We start from the raw sequence: 25,150 nt of genomic DNA, 5'->3' as shown, positions 1-25,150 counted from the left end.
GAGGATAGCCTGGTCTACAGAGCTAGTTCCAGGACAGCCAGGGCTACACAGATAAACCATGTCTCAAAACAAAACAAAAACAAAACAAAACAAAACAAAAGACCCAACAAACAACACCCCCTACCCCCAAACCAAACAAAACTTAGAGCGACACACTTAGGACTACATCCATCTGCTGATTCGACCTTAAGACAGAAGGCAGGCAGTCCCGGGGCTTTACAATTCAAATGGCCAATCTACAGTTTGGAGAAAGCCAAGAACCAACTTGCAGATATTTTTATAGTTTCTTACTTGGCAACTTCTGAACATGCAGTATTCCTGGTAATCAGTAACAAATGTCAATATTTAGAAGAAAACCAGAGATTCATAAATATTGAAGACTTATTAAAAACAAGCATCATAACAAAGAGCACATTTTTTTTAACATTTAGAACATTTGTCAGCAGCTATTTTTAGGCCAATTTAAAATATTTATACAAAAAAATACCAATAAATCATATGTTGTCTTCTAAGTCATTTGTATTGTTCTTCCTGCAGGGGGAGAGAATGGGGGGAGGGGGGTCTGTCTAACTTTTGTCTTTGTGGCAAAAAACAAACAATAGCAGAGTGATGTGAAGAGAAGAGCAGATTAGTGAGTGGGATAATTTTGGCAGGGGGGGGGAGAAGTCATTAGCAACATCTGAAAATAGAAATAAAGATAGAGAGATAATGAAGGAAATACACTTGAGCCCGAATTCTACAAGAACTTGGGGCTATCCCTGAGGCAAGACAGGGTCTAGCTGAATTCCTTTGGCTTCAACACAAGTTGTAAAAAGGCCTGTGTTACTGCTAACAGCCAGGGTAGCACGTCATTCTGTCCTATATGATTACTCTGGGACACTAATGCAGAAGCCACAGAATACTGTCTGCCAAGGGCCGGTCAGCGTCACAGGACTGGCTCTGAGATCTCAAGTATCACTGAATACTTGCTAACACTGGATAGCAAAGGGCATGCTACAGAACCCACAAGAGCAGGTTCCGAAGCTAATACCACTCAATATAGAAACGGCAGCTTAAAAAGCTCCCAAGGAACAGATCCCAAGAGGAGGCAGGCCAACAGAGCCTTCTAAAGGGAGGCCAGGAAAAACCCACGCTGGTTAAAAATGATCTCCACGGCTACCGGAGGAGCTGCGTCAGCCTTTCTGTGTGAGGACCATAATAAAATGGGCCCTGCACAGAGCAGGGAGATAAAAGAACCCTTAAGATGGCTGGGCTGCTCTTCTTTTTTTTTTTTTTTTTTTTTTTTTTAGTACATAAGGGAAATCTGCCATAAGAGAAAAAAACACCCCAAAAGTCACCATAATAAGCACTTAGAGAATGACGTAGAAGTAAACTTGCTTTACCACTTTATTGCTTGTGTCACTAAATTTCCTGTGAAGAAAAACAAAATCAGCTTATGCCCGAATTCACTGTATTGCACCAAACGCAAAACAAAATTCTATTATACCCATAGCTTGTTTAACAATAGAAATGTAAATATTTGTTAAAAGTTTAGCAGAGCCAATGAGTCAACTCTTTGCTGCTAGTATTAACTCTAAATACTTCTATTTTATTCTGAATCCAGAAAAGCGTAACTTTTAAACATTTTAAAGCTGATAATGCTTTGAAAAGCATCCAAGGACCACCAGGATGTAGGCCATCAGAATTTGAAGACAGTAAATTAGGCCTTCTTTATAGATAAGAAAAAGAGGCACAATTTCAGATCTCACTCTTTAAGGGTTAAATATACTTACAATATAGTGACATTTTCAAAACATATATCTGTGATTGTCTGATCCACGATCTCCATGTCAGTATCAAACACTTCAGCTCCCATCCTGAATAAACAAAAGATGGCGTAGCGCTGTGTGCCTAGAGGAGAGACAGCGGTAGCAGCCATCACATGCGGAACAAATCATGCCTGGGTGAGACACTCACCCTGCCACAGCCCCTAGCCACTGCTTCCTGTGTGTGGCGGTCCCTCACCCAACTCAAACCCAACCGCAGACCAAGGAGCAATAAAAATAAATGTTGAGCAGCGCGTGGTGTTGCACAACTTTAATCTGCGCTCAGAGAGGCAGAGACAGACGGATCTCTGTGAGTTCAAGGCCAGCCTGGTCTACAATGTTGAATCCAGGACAACAAAGGCTACGCTGAGAAACCCTGTCTCAAAAACAAACAAACAAACAAACAAACAAACAAACAAACACTGGTCCCTCAGCATCCCAAAGATATCACCAGCGTCAGATCTGGTCACTGACAAACGCTATGCCCTACTAGTAAATTTAATGCCTCACACAATGATTCCCTTTGTCACTTGATGTCTTAAGAAAAAGTGATTTTTACTGGCAGGTACATCAACAGTGGCCAAATGTCTTCCACCAAACTACAAGCAAGGGAATAAACTACCTGAAAACCTCAACATTCTAAGAGCAGGCAAAGCAATGACGAGACAAGGGAAAACGAAATGCAGGAATGAAATAGACAACAAAAACAGCTGCAAAGCCTCTCAATTTGGTGCTGTTCTCGAAAACACTGAGTGATTAAAGGGCTAACTCATTTTTGAGAAACACGGAGCTCTTTAGGAAAGTTTATCCTCTACAGTAATCAGGAAGATTGACTCATTTCCCACATGCATTCCTTGGTGAAGTGAATTATGTGTCCTAATTGAAAAACAAACACTAACCTGATTTAGATTCTTCGCCCTAAACTAATTATGTCCAGTACCACTCGGCTTTTGGAATATGAAGAACAAAGCCATCACAGAGGACAAGGCAGATAAAGGGATATCAGGGTGCCAGGCTTTGCCTCACACTGCTAGGGAACATTTCAGGTTAACCATCCACAATCCAAGCAGTACAAAGAGTTGTGAATACTGCATGCATCCAATAAAATGGTGAAGAAGAAAAACAAACAAACAAACAAACAAAAAACAAAATGAAAAAAGCCCCCCAGAAACATAAAGCTAAAAACCTTTCATTACATCCTCTTAAATAATCTACCAATGCAAAGCACAGACCTTCTGGGTCATCAGAGAGATTAAAATGGCACCTTTGCCGATTTACTCCATGCTTTTTGTAGGGAGGGAGGACGGGATGGGGGAAGAGGGCACTCTACCTTTCTCCCCATCTCTCCACACTGAGCCCATCACACAAATTCCCACCAATGATGGGAGCGTGTAGTCAGCACGGGTATCTTAATCCGAATCAGGGAACTGATAGGCAGGCCCCAAATCAGAAAACAACAGTTCACCAACACTGTGCTTGTTGCCAAATGGCAGCAATCGACGGCAAAACCAAAGAATTCTGTCCTCAAAAAAAGTTTTTAAAAAATCATAAATTTGCATCTTGCGCACTAAAGAAAACGTTTCCAATTACAAATGAAAGCCATACATACATTCTTTATTACTGAAGTGATCGGAGTCTTTCCACATCAGTGGTATTCGAATATCTACAAAGAAGGAAAAAAAATTATTTTAGTAATTTTTATTATACCCAAGATGGTGAACCCCTGAATTCTATAACAGATTGTGCCCGCCAAAGACAGGAAGAAATGTACAGAACACATTGTCTAATTATTGCCTGGAGGTTTTTTTTTTTTTAATTTTTATTTATTTTTATGTGTTTGGGTGTTGAGCCTGCAAGACCGCTCTAGACCACTTGCACGGCTGACGTCCACGACGGCCAGCAGAGGGCGCTGCATCCGCGGGAGCCGAGCCATCGTCTAGAGACTACCATCCCAATGCAGGTCCTTTCAGAGAGCAAATAGACACTCTTAGCCACTGAGCCATCTCTCCAGATCTATAGGTGGTATTTTTAGAAGTTACTAAGTATATGTGAAATGATGGGGGGGGGGGGCGGTATTTGAAATGAAAATGTTTTCTTCTAAATGATTATTTTGGCTCCATATCTATGCCTTTCTCACCCCCCCCCCCCCATCTTCGTGATGTCTGCCTTAGTAGCTGTGCCTTTCTGAGCTGGTATCTGTTCCTGGGCCAAACACTTCATGGGTGGAACTGGATCAGTTATCAACAACTACCCATCCCAATGCCAACACCATGCTAGGGTTGTTGTCTTTCGGAGGCACGTGACTGTCACTGGTTCTTTATATGAATTTTACAATTCTGGCGGAAGTTCCCTTTCAAATATTTTAATATCCAAGCTAACTTAGAGACTCATAACTTTTTGTTTTTTAACATTTACTTTGTGAATGTGTGTGTGTAGTCGGAGGCAACCTGTGGAAATTGGTTCCCTCCTTCCATCGCGTGGGTCCCTGGAATTGAACTCAGGGAATCAGGGTTGCTGGCAAGCGCTTTTATCTGTTGAGCCCACCCACTGGTACAGGAAACTAATAACTTTTTAGTATTTTATCTTCACCTAATATATTCACTTTTAACAATTATTCTAACTTTGGCCCTTTTTGTTTGTTTGAGGGCTGGAGATCAAGCCACAGGCTCAGGGAAAACCTCCCACTGAGCTACGTCTCCAGGTCCTACCCTTCCATTTAATTAAGATTATTCTTACATATTTAATGCTTGAGGGGAGTGGTTATTTTATGGTAAACTACATTTTTCCATTATGTTCTCTAGCAAGTTATTGCTGCTTTTAAGAAAAACTACCACTTTTTATTTATTTATCCTAAATCTAGTCACATTTTCTTGAATGTTTTAATTCAAGTGTCTCAGTGACTTCCCTTAGGTCATATCCATCTGCCATTCATTAGCCTCAAGAGTATCCAATCTGCCTATTCATTTTCAATAGCTTTGTTTTTCAGTCATTATTTTAGCGGCAATTCCAAACGAGTGTTAAATTACGTTGACATAATAGACAGTGTTATTTTGTTCTTGATTTTAATAGGAAGGTCTCTATTGTTTTACAGTTATAACCTGGCCGATAGCCTGTCCAAACTCGCTTCTTGCTTGACTATAATGGCTGCCTCCTTTCGTTTCACAGTGGCTGAGGGTTTTCACTCACAGCCGTCCTGGCGGGGTATGGAAGTTTTAGCTCTTCCCTCTCATTAAAGGACACTGACCCACGCTTCCTTAGCTGCTTCCCCACAGCCTGAGGTCAAATCTGCCCTTCTCCAGGCCTCACCTCAGCTCCACATAACCAAAGGGAGAAGGAACATTGCTCCTCTGTGTCCCCGCTGGCCCCGCATTCTTCAGACAGCAAAGGATCCAGCTTCGAATGACAGAAACACCTAGATTCTGGCAAACGACCAGCTGGGTTTTAGCTTACCGTAGCCCACCTTTGTTTTTCGTTTCTATGTCTTTGTTGATAGTTTTATGGCAAACTAAGACGGCATAGCTAGCTTGATCTATCACATCCCAGACTCTAATTTTGGAAATGGGAAAGCTAGAAACTGGGGCAATGGCTTAGTGGCTGAGCACGTGCTGCACAACCATAGTTTGGGTCTCAGAATCCACTTACATGTCGGATGGCTATGGCAGCCGCTGTAACTCCAGCCTCAGAGTGGGGGGGGAGTCCCCAAAGAAAGCTGGCTCTAGAGACTACCTATCACCAGTGACCTGTGGGTTTGACCAACAGACCCTACCTCAAAAATAATAATGCGAAAAAATAACTGAGAATGGGCATGCACTTACACAGTCCACACACATGCAAGCATGCATATGAACATATGAAAATGAAAAATAAAAAAGAAAGAAAAGTGAAACGGCTGATCTGTGTGGGTAACTGATTTGGCTTAGTCACTGAATTTGGCTTGGGATAGCTGGGGGTGAACCCGTTATTTTCATAATTATGAAGATCTGGACAATGGAAACAGGTACAAGAAAGGCAAAATCTGGGTCTGTCTTGTTTACAGTGCAGTCTTAGAACTGCACTGTAACTTATGACACTTGGCTGCAAAAGTCCAGTTTGCCAAAAATCATGTTGATAATACACGCATCCTATCTTGTGGGGTTCACCTTAATTTCATTTGACAATGTCTCAGGAATAAAACAAAACAAAACGAAACAAAAAAGATTTTGGGAAGACAACCTCGGCTCCTGTACGAAGGTATCTGTGATCATGAAAAGCCCCCTTTAACTTAAGTGTTTTTCTTCAGACCCCGCCTAAATGCCGTGGCAGTAAACAAGCACTCTCAAATCGACAACAGATGATGTCAGCCGCAGATATCACAGATCAGGTCACCTACCTCATCTGCCTACAGAGCGGTGCCTCATTAGACGCAAGGAAAGAAGACAATGTTTAAGTGATGGCTGAAAAGCTCCTCTAAAGAGCTAATACATACATATTACATACATAATATGTACATTATAATATATAACATATATAGTTAGTTAGTTAGTTAGTTTGTTTGTTTGTTCTTGGCTGTCCTGGAATTCACCCTGCAGACCAGGCTGGCCTGGAACTTACGGCCTGCCCCTGCTGGGATTAAAGGCATGCACCACCACTGCCCGGCTAAGATCGACAATATTTAATCTACTCATGTTAGAACGTACTTAAACATAGAGGAGAATGTCCTGTTTGGCAGCAAAAGGACACAACAGTCAAAGCAGTGGGCCTCATGTCGGCCACAGGCACGAGGGGGATTATGACCAGGACACAGGTGATACACCATCGATGCAGAGGACCCATCAGCCACGGGAGGAGGCTGGCATGAGATAACCACAAACATGCAACAGGCTTTTACGTGGTTCACCGAAATTTGCGAAGCGCTTCTTTCTTGCTTAGCGGAGGGCATGAGGGCAGTTCCTCGATTTTTTGCCAGTGAGGTCCTAAATAAGATGCAGGTCTGTGAGCGACCGTGGTACAGAACAGTCCTTTGAGTGGCAGGCCAGGTGACACAGCAGCAGGCGCTCCATCTCGCTCGGACTTAGGCTATCACCTGGGGACAGCGCAGGCCACACTGCTGTTTCCAGGGTGTGCTGACCTGAGACATCAGCATGCCTGCCACCCTAACTGTGTGGCATTTCCACACCACTGTGTGTGTGGGGGGGTTGTAGCTGGGGAGCGAGGGGCTGACAGTTTGGAGAAACTGAGACCAACAGCCTGAGCGCCATCTAGCGGCGAGGTACCTCCTCCCTCTGCTGACAGGAAACATCTTTCCCGCTGGAGCAGCAATGGGAGGGTTTAAAGATAAGCAAACAGATCCTGGAGAAAAACGCCACGATTTCACAACCCAATTAGGTGTCTCAACCAAGGTGTGTGTTGACAAGGGAAGGAAAAAAAAAAAAAAAATCTGCCTAAAGCGCATGGCTTGTGTGACGGGAGACAGGGCCAGGGAAAGAACTGGGCCAGAAAGGAAAACTTGGTGGGGCTGGGGCACTTTGGTTCTCACAGGCTGAACGTGGTCAGCCGTCTACCCAATAGTGGCCAAGCAACCACCAGGAGCCAATCCCGGTGACAGCGGCCCTGGGATAACGTGATAAACAAAATGAACCCCCCCCCCATCCTCCCTCCCCACGAGAACTTGCAGCTTGGACAATCGTTGGAAACAGAAAAGCAAGGGAGAGAAGGCTTGTGGGTTTGCAGGCCAGCTCCGGCACTTAGAGCTGGTGGGTCACCTAACACACCTTCCACACCCCCCCCCCCCCCCCCCCCCCCCCCCCCCAGCCCAACAGAAGGAAAACCTGCACAATGGCGTAGTTTCCCCGACCCACGAAGTGCCATGCCACCGAGAAGACAGTGATAAAAACACCGAGGGTAAATATTCTGAAGGGGGTATGAGCGGGGAAGGGGGCAGACTGGGAATACAGAATACACAAGGCCAGTCGCTAGTCACAGACACATTCGGCGACACACAGCTACAGGACCGCAGCGTACCTGACAGGGCGATCTTCCCTTTGCAGGATTTTCCTTCTTTACTTTCAAAACTCACATCACTATTGAGAGAAAAACACATCAACATCATAAAAACTCTTTTTAAATAAGGTTTTTTTTTTCAAGTCTTTTACAAGCAGCTGAGCTATAAAACTAAAGTTGTACCTATGAATGCTAATGACTAATGTGAAGTACTTGGCTCAAAAGACGTTTAATCAAGAGCTAGCCATTAGGGAGACAGCAAGATAATCTCTTTTGAGTTTACACAAACTAGTATTCCTCCTAATGTGTACTGGTTGTACTATGACGTGTCCTTTTTCTTTCTCTCTTTCATTTATTTATTTATTTATTTATTCATTCATTCATTCATCCATTTATTTATTTATTTATTTATTTATTTATTTATTTATTTATTTATTGAGACAGGGTTTCTTTGTGTAGCCTTTGCTGTCCTGGACTCACTTTGTAGACCAGGCTGGTCTCAGACTCATAAGCTCCGACTGCCTCTTCCTCCCTGAGTGCTGGGATTAAAGGTGTGGCTGGGGATGGCCTTTTTTACATTCAACCCCATGGACAGTATTGTCCCTGGAACTGTAATCTCAAAACTTGAATTTCAAGTTCATCAGCTCCCCTGACCCAAAAGAGTCAGGGGCTGCCCAGGTACTCTGTGGGCTGTGATCCCTAACACTGAAAAATACTCCCCCAAATCACCTTATACCTTATATTTATGTGCATTTGGCATAATAACTCATTTCTTGTAGGTTCCAAATAACAAACATGTTATACACTAATATGAGAGGATAGAATTTGGGGAGAAAAACAGAAAACCATTTTTAAGGAAATTCTGAGATGTAAGACAACTCCAGTCCCCAAATTAGGATTTCATATCACTCAGAGCAAAGTGAGGTACCATTCAAGCCAGAAGATCACACCCTGAAGGCCAGTCTGTGCTACCTAGGGAGACCTTGTCTCACAAACACAGCAAGGGAAGGCCAGATGGCTCAGTGGGTAAAGGCACTTGCCGTCAAACCTGGGGGCCTGAGTTTGATCTCCAGGGCCCACACAGTACAAAGAAAGATCAGAGTCCTGCAGAGTTATTACCTAAAAATATTCTGAAATTATAATATAAATTCAATTCATCACAAAATTTTCCAGAATTAAGTCTGTTTTTAAAGATGGGAAGAATCAAACCTCAGACTTCTGGAACTTGAGTTGCTTTCGATTCCAATACTCTCAAAATTGTCATTCCAGGTTAAAGAAGCGGGAAGCTTTACCAATTCACAATCAAATTGTTACATAGGACCCTTTTATTAAGTTAGAGATACACTGGCTTGAAAACCCACAGCGGTCATGTCAAGTCTGAAGGCTGCGATCACAAAGTTCCGTGAGCGTACTTACCCAAACAAACCGAGTCTATAACATCATCATGTGAGACATGTAGATGATAATTTTTTTTTTTTTTTCCAGAGCTGAAGACCAAATCCAGGGCCTGTCACTCTACCACTGACTAAACTCCCCACAACCCCTAAAAGACATATGTAACCAAAATTAACAAAAAAGTCGCCTGTAGGTACGGAAAATGAGCAACAGAGGGCGCCAACCTGCCACTCTGGTACTCAAAAATCTGTATGAAAATGCTCTGAGTAAACACAGATTGGCCTGTTTTATATTGTTCCATATGGGGATTTTAAACAGCACTTCTTTGCCAAAACTAGCGCATTGTAACAATAAATAGCATAATGGCAACAATATTTTACATTTTCTTAATGAAATAATGAGAGGATTCTAAATGCTATTCTGTAGTTTGAAAGCAGATTATAAAACCCTCCACCTTTATGCAAATAAGTGAAAACTGCAACACTCAGAAATGCACAGCATGGAATTTAAAGCCACCCTAGAGCTCTGATATGTGATGGTAACAGCTTCATGATATACTGGATTATATCCACCCTGTGATACCTACCCCTTCCATAGACACCAAGCCATCTAAAATCTAAGAAATGAATTCAGCAACGTCTTTAAATACATGTTTCGTTATAGAACTACTACAAGTACAGAATTTTCACTTCCTATCTAGGCTCTTTCTTCTTTTAACTTATAGTACGTAAGCAATAAAGCAGGAGGCTGCAGTGTGAAGACTGGCAGGCACATCCAACTTGCAAAGTTATTTCGGCACTATTAAAAACTCACAATTTATGTTGAATGACACACATAATTAAATCCTATAAATGACATTCTTTTTTTACAAGGCCAAATAAAGCACTTCAGACATTGAAGAGTGGAGAAGAGCTGGATTGGCTGGGGTGGGGGATGGGGGTTGACAGAGGACAGTGCTGAGATGGAAGCTCTGTGAGTGCTGTGTGCTGAGCACCTCATCCAGTTCAGTGCCTCACCTGGCCGGGAACGCCTGGGATGGATGCTGGGAAGGGTGGGAAGCATGCATCCACATCCTTGGAATGGCTGGCGCATGCAGCAGACCTGGACTCCAGCTTTGGGCTTCACCCATCAACTTCCTTTAGGGAGTTGCTGCTAGCCCGGCAGCATCCATAATAAGGGAAGGGGGATACCCAGTTAGCTCACGCAACTGCGGAACCAAGTGACAATTCTAAAACCTGTGGAGTTCTTCAAGATGTCATTCGAACATGAGCACTAAGTTGTGAGCACGGATTCCTTGGCTGCAGGGATGAGCCCGGGGGTTAGGGAGAAACACAGCTGTGAACGTGGGCAGAGCCTAACCGGAAGTCCCTGTGAAACCACCATCTAAGGTTCTCTCTACCATCCCGCCAGGGACAAAAAGCAAGCCCTCCTGTAGCACAACAAGAAAACAGAGGCTGCCGAAAAAAGACCACTCTCTGTGGAAGACACGGAAGACCTCCTTGTGACCTCACCCCCCAGAGTTAGGTAACCACTAGCTAATGTTATGCCAGCCTGGAAGAGTAGGTCCTGGGGGGTTGAAAATTACTGAGGTTCAACTATTGTTAATAGTGTGGAGGAGAGTGGCACGCAGGGGGAGAAGTTTGGCCTGAAAATAAAAAGACAGCAGTTAACATTAAGACCCTAAGAAATGACACCATACCTAAGAACCAGAAAGCCAGCCAACCAGCGCTCCCCACACCATATGGTTCACTACTCTAAAAACAAAACACTATTGAGTAAGAAACCGAAGAAGCCGTTCTAGCAACATCCACTTACACCGCCAGGGCCTTGTTACAGGAAAACACTACTGTATTATTATGAACAGAGTAATAAACTCCAAAGAGAGACCGTCCTGTCCATACCAAGCCACTCTAAAGCAGAGAATCTGCTGAAAATGTACTTTAGCGGCCACATCTTCAAAATTGAGAAAATAATACAACTCAAACACAATACCCCAGAATGAATCGTGTGTAGCTAAAACAGGTCATGGCCTGTGGGGACCAAGGCCCGTAAATGTGACTACAAGAATATAAAACACCCACCTTTGGCCGGAAGAATAAACCACAGGCAGATACGCAGTGAGAAGAAAGAAGGAGAAACGGAACCAGAAGGAGTAAATCAACATTAAAACAAGCAGATTCAAGATGCAGCTGGCGAGAAGAGAAAGAATCCGAAGAATGAAAACGATTGGGTACGAAGAGATCACAACGGATAGGGCCCAAGGTCCGTGCAAGTGGCGAGAGTTCTTAAATTAAAAAACAAACGAACGAAAAACAACAACAGAAGCAAAGCAGGTAAAATGAACAGCTCATCTTCTAAAATGAATTTTTTTTTTTTTCTGAAAACAGAAGAAACAGGTTTTATCACTGGTCTTAGCCAGCTGGGAACCCTGTGAGCTAAAATAATGTCCAGTGCAGGAAGATATACACATGGGTGCCACAGTGGCACCACTTTCTGCTCGATTTAGTGCCCGCTGCACAAGAGGAGAGTCATGAGCAGGGTACTGTCAATCTGGTCGGGAGCTCTTGGATCCCAGGTGTGAACCTACTACTGTTATTTTGCTAAATGGACACGGCATCAAAATGCCCTCCAAAAATTCGGATCTCTCTACACACAAATCAGGGCAGCTCCCAAACCTCATGAAAGAAGTTTCTTTGGTGGACGCAGAACAGCGCAAGCCAAGCGCAGAGAATAAGCGGGTGTGCTGTGTGCCACTGCAGGGGCCGCCCAGGAACGGAGGCAGAAAAGATTGCTAAGGGCCGGAGGTCGGGGAGAACCAGAGCCAAACAGTGCCTTCTGGACATGACAGGACCCTGCACTCAAGACCTCACAGCGGCTGTGGATGCCTTCGTGAGAGCCAGTCAAGGGTCCAGCACGTAAGGGGTAGGGGTTCCTGAGATCCACCAGAGCTGAGGAGCCACTGGCAAAAGTTGTCTTCTGGCGGAGGAAGAGTCAGTTTTCTGTAAGGGAAGGGCCGTGTGGGCCAACCAAGCGCTCCTGGTTGGCCACACCCACGAGAGTCTGGACAGCAAAAACCGAGTCAGGCGGTTACTAAAAGCAGACGGAAATCCTTTGCGGGACTGCAGCTGATGGGGACTGCAGCCGATGGGGACTGAGGGACAGAATCAAATGCTGCAAACCCCGCTGCATAACTGATTTAGGGGAGGGTTAGAAAGGAGTGATGGAGCCACTAACGGTAAAGCTCGCTGGATGATACCCTCCTCACCCAGTCCCGGCACTCAGACTCTACTTCTAAAAGGCAGAGAGAGAGAAAAAAATGCAGCAAGAAGCTGAACTCAGTTCCAGGTATAAGTCATGCTCTGCAGCACCGGCCTATAATCTATCGCTAGGAAGGCTGGGGCAGGGTCACCGGTTCAAGGTCCGCCTGGGCAATGCAGCTCCAAATCAAGAACAGAGAAGGAACCGAGTCTGGGCTTTACTTGGCCCTCGCATAGAGCCATGGGTTCAAGGCCGTCAGGCCCTACAGTCAGCTCCCAGCCACAGTGAGAACACAGACAAGGCTCCAGAACAACGAAAGAAAACTTCGGGACCAGTGCGGACGGTAGTACGCTTAAGAGGTTTGAAATGTCTAGACTCTTCAAAGCGTTAAGGACATGGGAATTTTAGAAAAGGTTAATTAAAAGACACCAAAGGGATGTAACCAGACGCACTGCATAAAAATTAATCAAATTCTAGTATTAAAAAAAAAAATAAACCACTGTGAGGGATTTGTGAGCAATCGGATAAGGGTGGGTATAGAAAAATACGAAATTATTAACATTTTGCACACGGAGTCGTATTTTGACTGTGCAGAAGACAGACACATGTTCTTAAAGACAGACACATGCCAAACTGCTCAGGTGCGAACGTCCTGTTTGCAGAATGATGCGTGCTGGCAGGCACTCAGAGAGAAGGCGGTGCAGGAGCGAAGGTGCCGAGAGATTAACCAACGGGCGAACACACTCGATGCTTATCTAGGAAAGCGCTCCTGATAAAGAAGAGGGTTTTTTTTAAAGGCAGAAGCAGGCAAACTGAGACACTGTGGGCAACAGGAGGCAGTGGTGACCTCGGGACACGAAAGGTGGCTGCTGTTAAGGTGAAGCTGAATTTTCACTGTAACTTGGAAGGGGCACAGGGGCGCCCTCCGCCGCCGCCTGTAACTGCAGAGACTTTCTGTTTTCAATTCCGGTAGACAGAAGTTAACAAATGGGGCAGGTGTCCTGCAGCCTTGGTTTTAAAAGCCTTTGACTAAAGTGAGATAACCTGGTGGTTTCTGCCAGCTGCCGGTGGTGGTTTATGATACCGAGCACTTTAAGTGAAGACCCAGGAGTAAGGCTGTGAGAAACTCATCCACTGGTTTGCATTTCCTCCTTTCTATCTAATCAAGTCATTTCAGGCGCTGGGGAGACGGCTCCAGGGGTGCTTACTCTTAAAGAGGACTGGAGTCTGGATCCCAGCACCCACCACTGGGGGGCGCTCACAACAACCTGTCGTTCCAGCTCTAGGGGATCTGGTACCCTTTTCTGGTTGTCAAGGGCAACCTTAGCCATGGAAGCAGATGCGCACGCACGCACACATACAAATACACACATACGCATACAATTAAAAGTAAAGTAAACCTTTTAAAAAAGTTATTTCATGCATGGTGGATCATATCTATTATCTCAGCAGTAGGGAGGCAGAAGCAGGTGAGATGCGGTGAGTACATGGCCAGCCTGGTCTACATAGTAGGTTCAAGGCCAGCCAGGTTTACACACTGAGGCCCTGTCCTTTGATGACAAAGACAAGCACTATTTCATACTAGATCACTGCTGTCTCTGTGTCTCCCTGTTCTTAGCCATTTGTCTTAACATGTGGCCACTTCATTATTTTGTTCCCCCAAACACGGCTCCCTTTTGCTTAGAAGGAAATGACTAACCCTTCGTAAATCATCAACCAAGCGCATTTCTTCTCTGTCCTCTTTAGCTCGTCCTTCCCTGGAGGCTTGCATTTGCCGTTTGTTTTTGGGGGGAGCAGTTTCGTTCCTCCTCCTCCTCACCTTCAGTCCACAAGAGCCAGCTCACACCAGGTGCTCCTCAGCCATACCACTGCGCACTGATCCGGGTCTGCACTGAGACCTGGTTCTCAGTCTGTGGGTCGCAACCCCCAGGCCCACCGGGAAATACGTGCCATTTACATTAAGATTCATAACAGTGGCAAAATCACAGCTATGAAGTAGCAATGAAAGTAATTTTGTGTTTGGAGGGTCATTGCTACATGAGGAACTGCATTAAAAGAGCGCAGCATTAGGAAGGCTGAGAACCACCAATCTAGAGTCTATGAAAATTTCTGACATTTTATTGTAAAATTTTAGAGGAGTTAAGACTGGTATCCTTTCCATTAAAATGGTATTTTAACCAATGATAATATATACATACACTACATACATATATATGTAAATATATTAAAGCACTTTTTATCTCCCTCAAGCACTAAACAAACTAAGAAACAGACCCCTGGTTCTCCAAGGGAAATGTGTTTGCTGCAGATTCTTGTGTGGCCCTGAGATCATACACTGTCACACTGCGCCCTTCCAACAGGGACATCGGAGTCCAGTGCTCAGTAAGCTTACAAAAGTGTCAGCTGCTTGGCGAACCTGACTAATCAAATGGCAGGGTCTATGTCATTTTCTTCAAGGAACTGAAGAAGCTGTGGGAGGACTCTCACCAGCCCTGCAATGACTTCTGGCCAATAAAAGTCATGGCAAGAAGTGGGGCTGAGAAGATGGCTCAGCCCTTAAAGGCTAAGCTCACAACTGGAACTATGAGAAAGCAAGAACTGTAACTCCCATTATATTTGACCAAATATAATGCATCAGGCTGTATCCGCAGATACAGAAAGAAGCTATAAACAGATGGATCACACGAAGAGCCAGGAATCATCTGAATCCCAGAAATGTCAGTAAAGGGGCTACAGTGCTTTCATGTGAATGATGAAAATATAAATATGTATATGCGCAGAAAAAGGGATTTTCATTTGTGAGGGGAGAAAAGAAAAACTCAGAAACTTGTGCATATTTTCAGCACAGGTCCCACCTTTGCTATATAAATCTAATATGGATTAGGCTTTCTTGATCTCTTTATAAGTCATCACTCCAGAAAAGCTAAGATGACAAGTCAACAAAATGTTAAACTCACAATTTGTCACAATTGCCTGAGGAGTGGTAAATAGGGGTAAATATGGGTCTCAGAAGACTATCCCAGAACTAGAGAAATGGTGATATAAGAGTGAATGCCTAGTCTCACCTTCTCTTAAAGCAAGGCTTCTCAAATTTCACCATTTAAATGATCCCTCCCTTTCAAATGAATCCTCATAGAAGCCAAGCCTGTAACCCAAACGTCACCACCTTCTAGATGCACAAGCTGTGCTTCAAAAATATTCTGCTCTGCAGTGTGCTGTTGGCATCTAACTTTGGCACAGCTCCTGATTCATAGCACATCCTCTCCTGACCTGTGGTCCAGCTTAGGAACATCAGCCTCCAAAGGTCTTCCTGGATGCTGAGCCTGGCATAATTTTATGGGTAATGCTGGGGCATGCAATACAAAGAAGAGATGTTGAGTGCTAAACATTCCATCGGGTTTATACATATAATCTACAAAGAGATGTTACCTTATCATCCCCACATAACACAACTCAAGGACTAAAGCACGAAGGTTCCAGCATCTACGGTGAGCGAAGATATAGACAGAGATGTCTGCTGCATTGCAACCCTATGCCTGTTTCACACTTACAGAAACCTTCTCTGACATGTCTATACCTTATTTTTAAGGAATTTAATGGAGGGGCACAGTGCCCCACCCAAAGACCAATAAAGCACACAGAGAGGCCTTTCACTTGGACCAGAACTACAGACAACCAGGGACGGACTGAAATCTATCCTCTAAACTGAGTTCACCCAAGGTCCAGGTAAGACTTGGCATTGTCGGTGAAATAGGATACAATAGGACACACAAATGCTCCATCTACTCACAAGGACAGTATGGAATGACAGGTACCACAGGACCAGAAACTGAGCAGCAAGCCCTGGCTGGAACCAGTTACCAACATTCTGAGGACACCAAACCCTCCACCGGAACTTTCTCACTATAGGAAGGGCCGTTCTTGACTATTGTAAGTTTCCTTCCATTTATGTTTATAATCCGTGGGCCGCTCAATTCAAGTTATCTAAGCTGCTATTATCCTTAGTATAACTGGCACATCTATAAGAAATTAATTTTTTTTTCAAAGCAATTTTTTTTTTATAAAAAGTTATTTTAATTTCACACATATGGATGCTTGGTGTGCACGTATGTATGTGCAGCACATGCGTGCTGGGAGCCCAAAGGAAGACAGAAGAGGAGGGCATAAGGTCCCCCAGAACTCATATGTTACTGATGGCTGTGAGCAGCCACGTGAGTGCTGTAAACTGAACCTGGGTCCTCCGCAAGAGCAGCCACTGAGCCTCCTTCTCTAGGATCATCAGTTAATTGCTCAAAGACATTTTCCTATGGACTCCACTCTCGGCTTCTAGCCTATCTTGTTAGCACGCTCTTCATCCTTTGCTCCTAACCCACTTTCACGTTAGAGTGAAACAGTGTTCCACGAGTTCATTTTGAGCTCTGCTGTCCACACAGCTCTAACGTCGGCTGGCACTTCCAACATATGTTAACCTTTAAAAAGTTTGGTGACCTGACACTTTTTTTTTTTTAAACGTACACATATTACATTTTGTCTCCTCTTCAGACACTGGAGTAAACTAAAGTGAAGGTAAATTAACAGCACTAACCGTCTTCCGGTTTGATCCCCAATCTGATTTTCCAGCTTCTGCAGCTCTGCCGTGTATGCCTGTATCCGAGCATTGCACACCATGAGGTTCTTAACGGCGTGTAAAACCTGGTCTTTTTTTGTACTCAGGGAGAGCAGCTTCCATATTCCTTCCCGCATTCGGATTTCTAGGTCTATTTTCTCCCGGATGCTGCAGTCCTGAAATAGAAAGCCGCTTGTAAGAGGTCGCGATAGTCTAGAACTACCGTTGGAGACGGGCAATGGGAAATGTGCTAGACACCATTTGTTTTTGTGCCATTCTGAGCATGAACCGAGCTTCACAGAGTGAAACAAAGACAGCTATTTTAGAAAGCCATTTGCAAAATTCTTAAATTTCTTTCATTATTAGGAATTCTTTCCATCATTACTGGCTAAAACCAACAGAAACAAAGATGAGAAAAACATGTTGCTACCATAAACTCCATTAGCTCTGCAGGGTTCTCAAAACTCATGTCTACCCAGAACTCTAAAGTGTGCCCTTATTTGTATACAGAAGTTTGCTCATGTTATTAATTAAAGCGAGGTCACCTTGGATGAGAATTGGTCTCAAATCTTAATAAGGCCACGAAAAGACACAAGGCCATGTAAAGACACAGGCATACATACAGAGAGGTTGCATATAGATACAGACACAGAGGGGCTATAAGAAGACAAAGAAACACACACACACACACACACACACACACACACACACGGCTGGTCACATGAGGGCACACAGAGAGAGGGTCCTATGACGACAGATGCACGAGGAGGCCATGTGAAGACAGAGATGGAACCCAGCAGGTAGAGGGAATCGGCCCAGAACCTGAGAAAGGCAAGAGAGAAATGTTCTCGAGGGCCCACAGAGGGTGATAGGGATGGAACTGCCGACCTGCTGACTTTTGACCTCCAGAGCAAGAATGCGTTGGCCATTTGCTACATGTGCTAAGGCAGCCTTTGGAAATACACAATAAGTAGGGAGAGATGGCTGCTCAGCAGGGGAGAACGCTTGCTGCTTGTACAATGGACCGGAGTTCAGCGACCAGCACACACTTCCGGCAGCTCAAAACTGCCTGTAACTTCAGCCCCAGGGGAACCAACACCCTCTTCGCATCTCCCCTCACGCTCTTCCCCACTCCCACCACACACATATAAATAAAAATGTCTTTTAAGCATACAACACCAACGCACTACTCATCACGCAGGGTCGGATCATGAGTGCTACAGGAGGCTACCATATGACCGAGGGACGCCGAAAGAGCAGACAGCAGAACAAAGGCACCAAGGCTCAGCCTCAGAGAGGGCAGGGCAGGGCTGGGCTGGTCATCGCGGGGAGCAACAGAGACGAAACTCAGGAGCCAAGGCTGGAAGCTCCGGAGGCCTTGGCTTGTCGCCACAGGGACTCAGCTCACCAAGAAATTTCTTTTGTAATTTGGTTCTGGTTCTTGGTCTGCAGTGGCCTCATTCAAAACACAGATCTCGTCCGTACCATTAAGCCTATCAGCAACAGGCACAGCCCTCACTTCATCCCCAGGAACTGTAAGCATGATAAGCCACAAAGGCCCTCCATCTATATGTACAAGTGGGAAACCCACGTGTATCTAAAAGTTCGGAGGAGCCTGGCCTCAGCAGTCACAACTGTTACTTTCCGGATGTACCAAAATATCAGTTTAAAAATGTGCCTAGGATCTAATCATACAAGTGTGGGCAGTCATTTCAAAAGGAAGAAAAGAAGCCGGTTAGGGGAACGGACAGGCTTTGACCGTTAGCCACCAAAAGCAGACTGCTAGATGGTTTGACTTGACTCTCGGGGCTTAGTCGGCTGAGCTATTCAGGCAAGGGGACAGATCCCTCTAACCACCTTCTGTAATCACATCACAGAGTCGTCACACGGCTAGGGCGCCGTCCCTTTCCGCTCTTTCTTTGCGCATGACTGCATGCCACCAACTCTTGTTTCATCCGTGTAGGACTCGTGGGCCCCAAAGTCTTTTTTTTTTTTTTTCCTTTTCACGTCATCGGCAATTAATTATAAGAGCCATCTACGTGACCCACATGTCTACAGTAATGAACGGTGAAGGCTGGTTAGCGCAGCACGCTGGGAGCGACTTGAAGCTGGGATGAGCCGCTTTACCCCACGGCGCAAATATAGATAAGTGCCATCTGGCCCCTCAAAATTCAGCTTTGCCTTTTAAACGCAGCGACGAGACAGTTGATCAGACTGGCACAGAAGGTCTGAAAGCTGGCTGCGTCCGAGGATCAGCTGCGCCACAGAGAAAGGGCCTCACGAAAGTACCTGGCCCATTCATCCAGGGACTGTGGAGGCAGGGCCAGGAGTTTAGGGGCCTCAGTACAGTGGTTCTCAACCTGTGGGGAGCCGCTGCGCTCCTGAAATTCAAGGATCCTAAGGTTGCAACAACCTGACGGAACCAGCAGGGGGCCACAGCCACACTACACATTCGCCTGGGCTTAGGGCTTCCATCCTGTCTTCGAGGCGTGCCTTCTCCCAACACCAGTTGAAAAGGACTCAGGAAGCCACAGAAGCTTGGGAAAGGGTAGAGACAAGAACCCTCAGGTCTTCAAAGCAAAGCAAACAAAAGCTTAATTAATTAAAACTAAGTTAATGTTCACAAAAGAAATGAGGGATGCATGCCAGTTACTAGAATTTCATCCTTTGCAGCAGGAGTTAGCAAACTCTGGCCTGGTTGGTGCCTGGTTTTTGTTGTTGTACCGAGTCACAGGAGCTCATAAAACAGCATGGTACTGAATTACGCTGGCTTATACCGGCTATGGCCACTTTCCAACCATAATGGCTGAGCTGAGACATTTAAAGATGGTGTACGCAGGCGCCATCTTTGAATGCCACTGCTGCAAGTTTGTATTTCCCACACAACTTGTTAGCACACACCCACTCTACGTGGAGAAGGAAGGAACCCTGTCACCAACAACACTGGGCAGCCCTAGGCAAGGAACGGTTTACAGAGCAAAAGGACCAGTCTTCACTTAGGTGTGCATGGTACCGCCCGGGAGAAATCGATATCTGGGGCCATCCAGTGGGAATAGGGATCTCGAAAGCAGGGGAACCCACGGTTCATGCAGTGACGTTGACCAGCCTCCACGAGGCCTGAAGAACTGATATCATCCCTGTTTCTGCCCCCAGGGCACAGCCGGGCAGAGTTAAGGATGACTGCAAGAATCCTGCTGGAGTGGTGGACAGAGAGTCCCCAAGAAGAGTGGGTTAGCCACCCTCCCTTTCAGGGTTCCATTCTCCCAATAAGGGCCTGTGTATAATCGGGCCAAACAAACCCACATCGCTGTCCTGATACGGGAAGTAGTTAAAGCTAACAGCAGCTAAGAAGAAACAGAGCAAAGCTAAAAACTGAAAAGGCAGACCCTCTGAAAGTACAAGACGGGGGGGGGGGGTGGAGAGACGGCTCAACAGCAGCGCTTACTGTTCTTCAGGGGATGCATTCGGTTCCCAGAAGCCACAACGCGCAGCTCCAGGGGACCCAACACCTTCTCCTGGCCTCCCAGGTACCCCACACATATGAGCACAACACACACACAAATAAATCTTTAAGATAAATAAAAGTAGAAGTGGGGAGAGAGTGAGATGGCCCAGCGGACAGAGTGCTCACTGACCTGAGTTCACCCACAGAAAAGTCAGGCAGCAGGGTGTGCCTGCATAACCCCAGTGATGGGGAAGGAAAGACAGACAGATCCTGAGGCTTTCTGGCAGTCAGTCTAGCAAAAAGGAAAAGCTCCAGGTTCAATAAGAGATACAGTCTCACCAGGAGCACATCTCAGGACAGGTGTGGCAGAGGCAGACATATCTCTGTGATTTCAAGTTCAGTCTGCCCTACAGACTGAGTCCCAGGCCAGCCGAAGGCTACATGCTAAGATCTTGACTCAAAAAATAATGGAGAAATAAAGACACCGAAGTTGACCTCTGGCCTCCTTATGTGCGTGCACAGACAAGCATAACTCTACACACGTGTGCACGGAAGAGAAACTAGAGAGTAATCTAATTCACGTTCTGAAACAATTTATAAGGACAAAAATGTTTCTTCTCAAACTTTATTCCCACTTGTGCTTTCTGTAGGAGCTTAAACTGTACAAGGAAGAATGGTTAGTTGCTCGGAGGTAGGACAAAGGGATCTAATAAAAACAGTCATCTCGCAAGCTTGTCCTCCTGCCACTGCCTATGCTCCCTCAGATAGAGAGGCCAGTGAGCCCTACACCTTTCTAAGACAGGCATTTCAGCAGTTCTGCAGCTGAATTCCATGGCCTCAGTTCTAGACTCAGAACCCTAGGTGGACTATTCAGAGTTGCACAGCATAGTGAGATCTGACCCGAATCTCAGTCCAAAACCAGTACGCTGTGTGTGAGGAATGGGAGACACCTCCCAGGTGGCAGTAGAGCTCAGAGGACCAAACCTCTGGTCTCATCCTATCAGATCACAGATCTCATTCGGGGGGGCGGGGGGGGGGAGACACACACCGAGCAACTCAGTGTTAGCCAAGTACAAAATTCCCCTCACTCAATATTCCTGTGAAGTTGAAACCTATTACTAGTTTGTTGTTTATCTTCAAGACACAAAAACAGAGTCTACATTTTAATTGTTTTGATATTATAATGCTTAGAAATTTAGTATCTTACCATATTTACGTAAACCAGCCCTAACGTATTTGCTATATATGGTATTTGAGTATCATACAGTTCCACGGAAATCAGGCTTGGTGGGGCACTCCTATAATCTCCACAGAAGGAAGATGGAGGCACGATTCAAGGATATCCTTGGAAAATGCAAACAGGACAGCCAGAAGTCATAATAAAATAAGAAGAAATGCTCTACAAAAGATTTGCAAGTTTTGTGACTGTTAGAAAACAGCTCGTGTTGCTATCTGTACGGTCTGCACGGTAACTCGAAGCCAGGCTCAACTTTTCAGAGAATTACTGAGGACTTCCTAACAATGCCATATCTACTGAAGAAATTCTATGAAACGGCAGTCTTCGTCTTGACCCACAAATCTGTCAGCTGTATATGGTTCAAATTACTATACTTCAGGAATGCAAAAGAAGGGGAAAATTAAAATGGAAGTGAAGATGTAGGTAAAAAGACACGAGGGTTTCCTTTTCATTAAGATGCCAAAACAGTGAACAGAAAGAATGCTTTTAACACTTGACTGATGTTGCCAAGAAATATTCTCAACCACATTAAGCATAAACGTTTTACCTGGCCAGAAAAGCAAACACTGGATTCGTTCGCGATTCACCTTCCTCCTTTTTCCTAGTATTTGTGCAAGGATCCATGCTTAAACTTACACCTTTCTGTAACCCCTGTGCCCTCCACAGCTTAATGCTCGCCCACACACCGCTGTGAACAGCGCCCTGCGTTAGATGCACAGGTATGCGGGTTCCCGCTCCTGGGGCATCCCCTCCTTTGCAAGCTGGGAAAACCCGCAGGTGGGAAGAGCCCTGGCGTCTTCCTCCAGCCCTGGGCTTCAGTCTCCTCCCTGGGTGCAGCCTACGGGCGTGCAACACCACGGAGCACGCGCGGCTCCGGGTCTCCGTCCAGGCTGCAGCTCGTTAGCCCCCTGCCTCGCTCACCTGCTGCGCGGGGAGGACCCTCAGCATCTGCCCCTCCATTCCGGCGCAAGTCGCAAATCCCGGACGATTTGAAAAGCGCGCCCCGGGGCTGCAGCTGCAGACCGCACCAACTGCCCGGCCGTACCAAGTGCGGGCTGCAGGGGGAACCCAGCCCACGGCGCCGCGCACGCGCACTGGGGGCGCTCCGGCTGCCGCCGCCAGCGCAGTCGGGAAGACCCGAGGGCTCTGAACAGACCCTCGGCAACGACGGGCCTTAAGCGCGGGCGGGGGAGAGGGCGGGGCCTGGGAGTGTGGTGGGCGGGACCGGCAGGTGGGTGGAGCCCTGGTGGGCGGGGCCTGAACTAAGATACTACGCCTGGGTGGGCTGCTTGGAAGCCGGACGGGGGAGTTGGGGAAAGGGAGGTGTCTCTGCTAGTGGGCGGGGTGGGGCCTTAGGTGTTCTCAGGTTTGAGAGCTAAGCTTTTTCCTGCATCCCGCCTGACGTTCTTTAGACGTGGACCGAGCCACTGAGCTGAACCCCGCAGGCTACTCAAGGATATAAGGTCCCATTGACTGGCTCTCAAACCTGGTTTCACCCAAAGATCGTGCTCTTCAAAGGCTGGAAGACAGACACCTTATCAGACGTTTTTCGAGTTCTTCTGTCCCTGGGTATATTCGCTTCTGAAGTGGCTCTCCAGAAGCCTGGTCTCAAGGGTTGGACTAGGGGGCCTCAAGCGTGGCAGGCAACTGGTCTACCTCTGAGCTATCCAGCTCAAACACTACCTTTAATTAAAGGATGTACACACCCTTGTAAAGTGTTTCAAATTATCCCTCGGTTTATCTTGAACAGGAAATGTCAGGGCTTAGGACATTTTCCTCCCGAGGGAAGACTCTACCTACTCAGCTCTTCCACCTCACCTCACAAAAGGCCTGGGGCACTCCTCCTTCTAACAACCGTCTGACCCTGCTTATTTATTTACCTTGGACATCCCCTCTTGGGTCTGTTGTCCCAGTGTTCCACCTTCCTCACGCTTGTCCCAAAGTAGACTTTAAGTTACATGGTCATCTTACTCACAAACCTCTTCCTTAGAGCAACTAAGTGGAAGATGTGCTTCCTAAGAACGAAATGTGTGGGCCAGGGAGATGACTAGGCAAGAAAGGGTACCTAGCTAATGCCAACCTCCTGACCTGAGTTCCAATCCCCAGGATCCATACGGTGGAAGGAGAGAATCCACTCCCAAAAGTAATATCCACGTGTGTGTCAGGACATGGGCATACCTCCCCGCCCCCCACTGAACACACGCACACGTACAGACAGAGAGATATATCTATACATCTATAGATAGATATTTGAATATGTATATCTGTGTGTATGTGAATGTATATCTTTCTTCTCTCAGGTGGGTAATTACCTATTTGAAAGCCTCTGGACTGGGTGATGAGATGCCCAGGTAGGAGGGACTTCCTTCTAGCAGCCTGTAATGACCGACGATTGTAAAGTGTGTGAAACTCAAAACTGCCAACACCCACCTCACCCAGTTCCCTCCAAACACAGGTCCGAATGCATTGTCATTAGGTGCCCTTTGCCCTAGCGCACAACTCGCTTGTGCTATTACTTTGTGGCATAATTATCCCCTGCTAACCTGTGCTGCAGAGGCCAGGCACAATACCTGACTCACAGAAAAAATACACAGAGAGCTCATCTTCAGATGCACAGCGTTTAACCATGCAACACACACAGCTCTCAGACTCAGATCAAAATACGCGCCGAGGGCAGCACCTGGAGAAAACCAAAAAAGATGAGCCTCAAAATGGACGCTGATGTGGAAATATTGATGGATGAGTACTGCAAATGTAATCATCCCAGGAAGAAATCTGGGAGAGGCCGTGTTTAGTCCTTAACTGTGCGCTATAGATAGTTGCTGTTATAAGACGTTTCACTTGGAGAAGAAATAATGTCAGCCTGTCTCTTTCTTAATCATCAAGGGATGTGTCCCGGAAGTGCTTAAGTGCTTACTGACTAGCTGGTGATTAAAGTACCTCAGAATAGGATTTCTGTTTCCTTATTTATCCCCACGTCCTTTCTTGTTACTGCTAGTTTCATCAAACATAGTTCTCTTTGATGTCTGTAATGCATATAAAAATAGAACCAGACATCAGAGCACCAGAAGTTTAAAGTGTGGTAGCTGAGGATGTGCCCTGATTGGCAGGATGCTTGCCTAGCCTGCACAAGGTCCTGAGTTCATTCCCCAGCAGGGCATCATCTGGGCATGGGATACATGCCAATAATCCTAGTACTCCAGAAGTAGGGGCAAGACAATCAAAAGACCCAGGTTATACTTGGCTATCAAGTGAGTGGAGGCTAATGAGGGCTCCAAGAGACACTGCCAAAAAGAAAAGAAAGTGGGTTAAAGAGCTCACAAAAGTAATTGTATTCATTTGACAATTTATTTCTCTAGCAACTAGAAGAAAATAAGAAGTACTATTTTTGACTATCCCAGAGCTAAGTTGAGTCATCTTTTAAC

The 25,150-nt window shown here is 45.7% G+C and overlaps 1 protein-coding gene across 1 annotated transcript in view; it reads right to left on the bottom strand.

The window, feature by feature from the left end:
• Positions 1-22,685, bottom strand: part of Rtkn2 (rhotekin 2) — a 58,718-nt gene extending 36,033 nt beyond the window's left edge. Inside the window, exons 1-5 of the mRNA XM_055598976.1 lie at positions 22,647-22,685; positions 17,023-17,219; positions 7,806-7,864; positions 3,415-3,468; positions 1,773-1,890 (exon numbers count right to left, since the gene is read on the bottom strand). Of these exons, the coding sequence (XP_055454951.1) occupies positions 1,773-1,890; positions 3,415-3,468; positions 7,806-7,864; positions 17,023-17,219; positions 22,647-22,685 (467 nt within the window). The remainder of the gene's footprint in view (positions 1-1,772; positions 1,891-3,414; positions 3,469-7,805; positions 7,865-17,022; positions 17,220-22,646) is intronic.
• Positions 22,686-25,150: the final 2,465 nt, after the last annotated feature.

This window comes from Psammomys obesus, unplaced genomic scaffold (assembly GCF_907164565.1).
Source record: "Psammomys obesus unplaced genomic scaffold, mPsaObe1.curated_primary_1811, whole genome shotgun sequence".
In the NCBI taxonomy this organism is placed as follows: Eukaryota; Metazoa; Chordata; class Mammalia; order Rodentia; family Muridae; genus Psammomys; species Psammomys obesus.
This window is presented reverse-complemented; position numbering and strand designations above follow the sequence as displayed.